At 41.5% G+C, this 5,972-nt stretch overlaps 1 protein-coding gene across 2 annotated transcripts; it reads left to right on the top strand.

The window, feature by feature from the left end:
* The first annotated feature begins 1,647 nt into the window (after nt 1-1,647).
* On the top strand, nt 1,648-5,622 carry FOXL3 (forkhead box L3). Of its 2 annotated transcripts, XM_051799230.1 has the most exons (4): nt 1,648-1,922; nt 2,064-2,192; nt 2,964-3,132; nt 3,484-5,622. In XM_051799230.1, exons 2-4 carry the CDS (start codon nt 2,086-2,088, stop codon nt 3,964-3,966), a joined length of 759 nt encoding a protein of 252 aa, XP_051655190.1. In that variant the 5' UTR covers nt 1,648-1,922; nt 2,064-2,085; the 3' UTR covers nt 3,967-5,622. The 2 variants fall into 2 exon arrangements, with proteins under 2 accessions (XP_051655190.1, XP_051654333.1); XM_051798373.1 differs by lacking the exon at nt 1,648-1,922 and having other exon boundaries at nt 1,989-2,192.
* Nucleotides 5,623-5,972: the final 350 nt, after the last annotated feature.

Below are 5,972 nucleotides of genomic sequence, written 5' to 3'. Positions count from 1 at the left end.
CTACTGCAACAAAACACAGGAATGGAGGTAAATAACGTAACTAAATATATGACACTGCAGTTGTTTGCTTAAACTCCCATTACAGAAAACTTACCTATTAAATACTGTCAGTAAATATGTGGAGATTTTGGTCAAAGTGTATTGTCTGACTTCCTTAGCAAGGCAATTGTCATAAATAGAATATGAAAAACTGTAAAAAGGGTGCTAAGAGATTGGGTGAAATCAGAGTCAACAACCCAGTTCTACTTTTGGAAATTGTTATAAATCAGAAGCAAGACTTTTTTAGCCTTTAGTTTGAGTTACTGGAATTTCAGTGAGGTAAAACACCTCCAAAGAGAAAACCGCTGCTAAAAATCAAAGGAGACATTTACTTTTGTCTCAAGGATCATGGTTTTTAGTGAGGGAAAATCTTCCCAAGTCTGTGACCCAGCTTCTTCTTTACTTTAAACCTTCTAGTCCAGCTGGACAAAGCATGAATTAAGATCAGACATTATATATTTCATTCTCCACCACTGAATCTGCTCTATCTTACTCAATGTTAAAGCCCTGCTAATGCCTTGGGCAGCAGTAGCTGACCCTTTGAATTAACACCTCCTCTGCAGTGGGTGCTTCATGCATATGTCTATTGATGTATTTTAGAGTGGAGATAATTTTCATTTTGAGTATCTGCTCTGGCTTCATGTTCCCAAGAAAACAGCTCTTGTATATGTTTTTTTTTCCTGCCATGTATTTCCCTCTATGCCCTCCTATAATGTCTTGTTCTATTCCACAGGAAAAGCCTTCTTATGCCCACCTTTGTCAGAACTCTAGGAGCAACCTAAGCATAATTTTAAAGCACTCTTTGTCACTCAGATGAACTGTCCCTTAATTGTATCCTTTAACTCCAAAAGGGGACATACTTTGTATGACAGATGCTATAGAAAACAAAAGTTGCAATGCTAGTGGTTCTGCTTTTATATTTCCATCCAGGGACACTCTCTGCACACCAATTTGCTTTTTCTTTTCCAATACCCATTTCCTCCTGGGGCTAGTTCCTGGGACAGAGCTGTCTTCAAATAATTTAATTATCATGTGGCACACACCTTTTAAGTCCCCCCTGAAATGGTGCGTGATGCCTTTGGTTTACATCACTTGTTGGAAAACACTCCAAAGCATTGAAAAACTATTAAATTGTTACAGTATTGGATGCCAACACACAGGGCTATTAGTCTAATTCATCCTTCAGATCAAAGCCCACACAGGCAGCTCTCCTGCCTACAGCTATTTTCCTTTTACTTTCCCGCTTGACAGTAGTCCCTCATATCCCTCTGTTCTACTTTCTTTGAACATACAGATTTTTCTTTAGTCATGGAAATATAATTTATGTCCATTATACTGTATTATAGATTGCAGATCAGGACAAGCATGCATTACTGCCTGGAACGTCTGTTTATTGTACGTCGGGTTTTTTAAAAATAAATAAATAAAAAAGCCACCCTGCTTTGCTGGGGAGAGAAAAATACGGAGGGGGAGGACTCGGGCGCTGAGGGGGAGCTGCACTCTGTTCTCAAAGTTTAATTTCCAAGTAGAGACCTTGAAGCATGATTTATTAACATCATACTGTTTGCTTTTGTCACGTTGTGGATGTGGCGGGGGAGGGGGGTGGGAGCGCTGGCCCCTCTCCAGCCTGGACCACCCAGCGAGCTGAGCGGAGCTACCGGCGCTGCACTCCCCGGTTCAAAGGTTCACCCCCAATTCACCGGCTCCATCAGCCGCCAGCCGTCCGGCTGTGCCACCCGGCTGTGCCACCCCCTTGGAGGCGACAGCAAGAGCAACAATAACAACACCCTCCCCCCCCCAAAAAAAAAAAAAATAATAATATGCTAACAGACGTGTTGTCTGGGACGCGAGAATTGCAAAAACAATCCCCACCCCATCACAGAGTGAGTGTGTGTGTGTGCACAGAGGAGAGGGAGTGTGAGGAGGGGGGAGAGAGGGAACGAGACAGACAGAGGGGAGGGAAGAAGGGAGGAGGGAGTCCAAGCTCTGAGAAACATCGCTCCATCTCTCTCACTCCACCACAGGAGCTGAGCAAGGAGCAGGACGATGTTTGACAACACGCAGTACCCCTATAACTGCTTTAATTATGATGGGGATGATTATCCTACCTGTAGTTCTGACGAAGAGAAAAAATTCACCAGACCGGCGTACAGGTAAGATGAAGTTTTTCCAAGTCCTCCTATCTCTGGGGAGGTTTCTGAGCTCTGGGATGGTGGGATCACAGCTCTCAGGGGATCGTGGGACCTCTCCTCAGGTGTGTGCAGTGGGTCTGGTCCTGGTACAGGCATCACAGCGGGCAGATTTCCCCCCTCTCCACATTCGAGGTGTTCATGATTTGTTTCCTCCCGTGAGGGCTCACAGCAACTCTGACATGCCCTTGAGCCTCCAGATCTCAGACTATCTCCAACCTCCAGGACCCCTGGGAGAAGGGGAATTAATGTGCAACGTGCCAACGGGTGAATCAGTTGCAGTAATCCCAATTTGGTGGGAAGAGGCGCAGTATAGATGTTCACGGGGACATCCAAGGTCCTTTCTACAAGCAGGGAAGGTCTCCAGTGACAGTGCCTCCGAACCTGGTCTGTCTCCCTGCAGCCTTCCTTCTCAGGGAAACTTTTCAGATGGAGCTTGAGAGGTGTGTGATCTTTCTGCAGTCCTTCTGTATCTGAGCCCCTTGCACTGCCCCTTGCAGACAGCCTGGCTGGGATTCAAGTGCCTGGCAGTAACACCTCTGTGTCACCTGGGGTCTCGTGGAGGACAGGCAGTGACCATGCTCAGGGCTTCTCCCTGGGACATCTGAGGTCAGGGTGCAGATCCACTGGGAGAACTTTTGGAAGGAAGATATAGGCACACATGTATCCATGCGGTCCTAAAAACTGAGTCTGTGAGTAGGGCAATGGTGTAACAGCAAGTTTTCCTTTTTTCAGCTACATTGCCTTAATTGCAATGGCCATCCAGCAAAGTCCTTCAAATAAAGTCACCCTCTCTGGCATTTATGACTTTATAATGAAGAAATTTCCTTACTACAGATCAAATCAAAGAGCCTGGCAGAACTCCATCCGACATAACTTATCACTTAACAGTTGTTTTGTAAAGGTAAGATCAGTAACTGTGTATTTACATACACTCTGTGCATGGCTAAAAAATACATGCAGCAATAATCTCATGCTTTAAGAAAGGAGGAAAACAAACAGCTGAGCTGCAAATCACTTAAAATCTCTCTGAGTTGTCAGTTCCTGAGATAAGGAGTATATCCTTGTCTGATGTGTGCTAAAAGATAACAAATTGAGGAGGATGGAGTTTACATCTTACTTGTATAATGACAGAGAATAGGCTTAAAATCTTGTCATATGTGTTTACACCGTTCTTGAATGTAAATGAATGCAGATGCTAAGCAGCAGCATCTGTAACACATACAAATACTGAACTGCCTTTAAATAAATACAGGTTCCCAGAACAGAAGGGAATGAGAAGGGGAAAGGAAACTATTGGAGCTTTGCAACAGGATGCGAATCCATGCTGGATCTCTTTGAAAATGGGAATTACAGGCGAAGACGGAGGAGGAGGAACATGAAAAGGGAACATAAGGAGCAGAGACCAAACAGAGTGAAAAGTCCTTCATCCCCCAATATCTCTTCTATGGACTCTGCTTTGAACAACATTTCCTCTTCTGAAAGTAAATATGAAAGAATTGAATCAGGTCCAAAACTTCTGGAGCCTTGTGGGTTTGCTCCAAACAGCATGACCAACAGGCAGAGCCTAAACAATTCCTCCTTAGCAAAATCGGATTCTGAAATTAAGTTTAGCATCGATTACATCCTTTCAGCCCCTGACCCTTTGCCTGTCCTGAGATCTCAGTATAACATGCAAGAAAATAAATATCATCTACTGGAGGCTCAGCATATTAATCTCCAGTTCTGGACAATGTGATGTTATTTATTCGTGGTAACAAAGTCCGAGTCACAGTTTGTTCAGCAGCCTCGTGTCACTGCAAATGAGCCGCCTGCCTCCTCGGTTTCCTCCTGAGCAGTACTCACAAAGGGTTACTGACTCACCAGCTGATGCTCTGTCTGTACCCAAAGAACTTTGCTAAGATTAAAGCATAAATAACAGTTACAAATATTGGTTTTCACTACATTGAAATTTACGAAATTCCAGCTTTATTTTCTAAACTGTCTTGGGCATCATTTAACACGACAAAGAATTTCCTTTCTCGAGCAGAATCCGACAAAGAGACTTGCTTATCACCCCTTGCTTTATTAAAGACAAAGTGAATTTGATCCCACTCTCAGTGGTAGAAATTAGGATTAACTCCACTGAAGTATATAGGTCAGAACTTAAGCTGATCTAAAATCGTGTAATTCTGTCGACTTACACTGACTGGGAATGCGGGGGGTGGTAATTTGTTTTCTTAAAAGGAATCACTGAAAATCACTCTGTCTTCCCTTATTTTTTCTTTTGACATCATGTTTCAAACTGTTTTGCAGATTTAATTCATAATTCATTAGAAAATGTAGTTATTAATAAGTGTTTAAAATATATTTTCGTTTCTGTTCAGGGCAGAATTGTTTAAATTGTTGAAGTGGAGTTTTATTCAAAATAATTCCAAGAGAGCTAATTGCAAGTCTGCTGAACTCTGGTAGACTTTGACAGGTAATGTGACAGAGGCATAGAGCCTCTTAATGCCTTGGTTAAAAAAAAAAAAAGCCCCTCTGTCCCCTTGTACTACCAGAAATCTTCCTGCTGCAGAAAAGTCCTTGACCATATTTCAGTTAGCAAGTGTGAAGGGAGACCCAGCTTTGCATGAAGCTGTATCCAGTGTTGAGCAAAGCTAAAATTCCACCTACCTGCTTTGAGACAAGGTGAATATTCCTATTAAATAGATTTTTACTGATCCTTCTTGCAAGCAATTACCAAAGTGGTGCTTGATATGATTTCAGCAAAGCTGGTGAGATTTATAATTTCCAGATATCAATGTTAGCTCATGAGCTCCATTTCTAAGAAAGCTGTTTCATTACCCTTTACATGCAGTGGGAGATATTGGAACAGAACCTGATGGACAATGATGAACTGTAATGAGCATTTAGGAACTTACTTTTATACAACTTGTTCCCAATGAACTGCTTCCCAGAACCTAATGACAGTCTTAGTAAAGGCTCCACAAAATCTTGGCTTTAACTTGGCTACTGTAGTCTTCCCCTACTGCAGATAAAAGAAAAAAAAAAGACAAAGATTCTGATGGTTTTAAGCAATTAAATACAGAGAGAAAAAATTATCTTTGCAACATGAACTAAAGATAAATGAAGGTATATAAGATAAGATTCAGCAAAATTGTGCTAGAGGTATGCTCAGGCATGACTTGAATTTTTATGCAGAAGCTTTGACATTTCACTAAGTTATTTTACATTGTGTCTAATATATACTGTACATTTATACTATATATTCTTATATATTGTTATTGAGAAAGGGAGCAATATCACTGCACTTATATGTTGTAAAAATGCATGATGTATGTTGTCATGATGCTGAAACTCCTGCCATATACTTAAAATTTACCATCAGTGGTATTTCACACTGATTGGTAATAAAAGCTCATTTTTTGGAAAACTGTAAAACTTGTTATCTTCAGGCATTTGCACAGCATGCAAAAAGTCTTTGCTTCTTCTTCAGAAAAGAGAAAATGGAAAATCATATCAGTTACATCACTGCATGTCTTCCAAACTTTGAAGGGATGATTTCTTGAGACTAAATTCCACCTTCAAATGGGAGCTTTCAGTTCTCTCTGAATCAGTGGTTATTCTGGGCGATTATCTGAAAGCAAAATTTGTCTCATTAGACCTGATTGATCTGCTGTTTACACTGATGTTAGAAAAAGAAGAAAACCTCCAGGGTGACGGGACATATGGATTCTCATTTGAAGAGGGACGAGAATTTGC

Source organism: Manacus candei, unplaced genomic scaffold, assembly GCF_025592945.1.
Source record: "Manacus candei isolate 608988 ecotype Guabito, Panama unplaced genomic scaffold, ASM2559294v1 h1tg000002l, whole genome shotgun sequence".
Taxonomy (NCBI): Eukaryota; Metazoa; Chordata; class Aves; order Passeriformes; family Pipridae; genus Manacus; species Manacus candei.
This window is presented reverse-complemented; position numbering and strand designations above follow the sequence as displayed.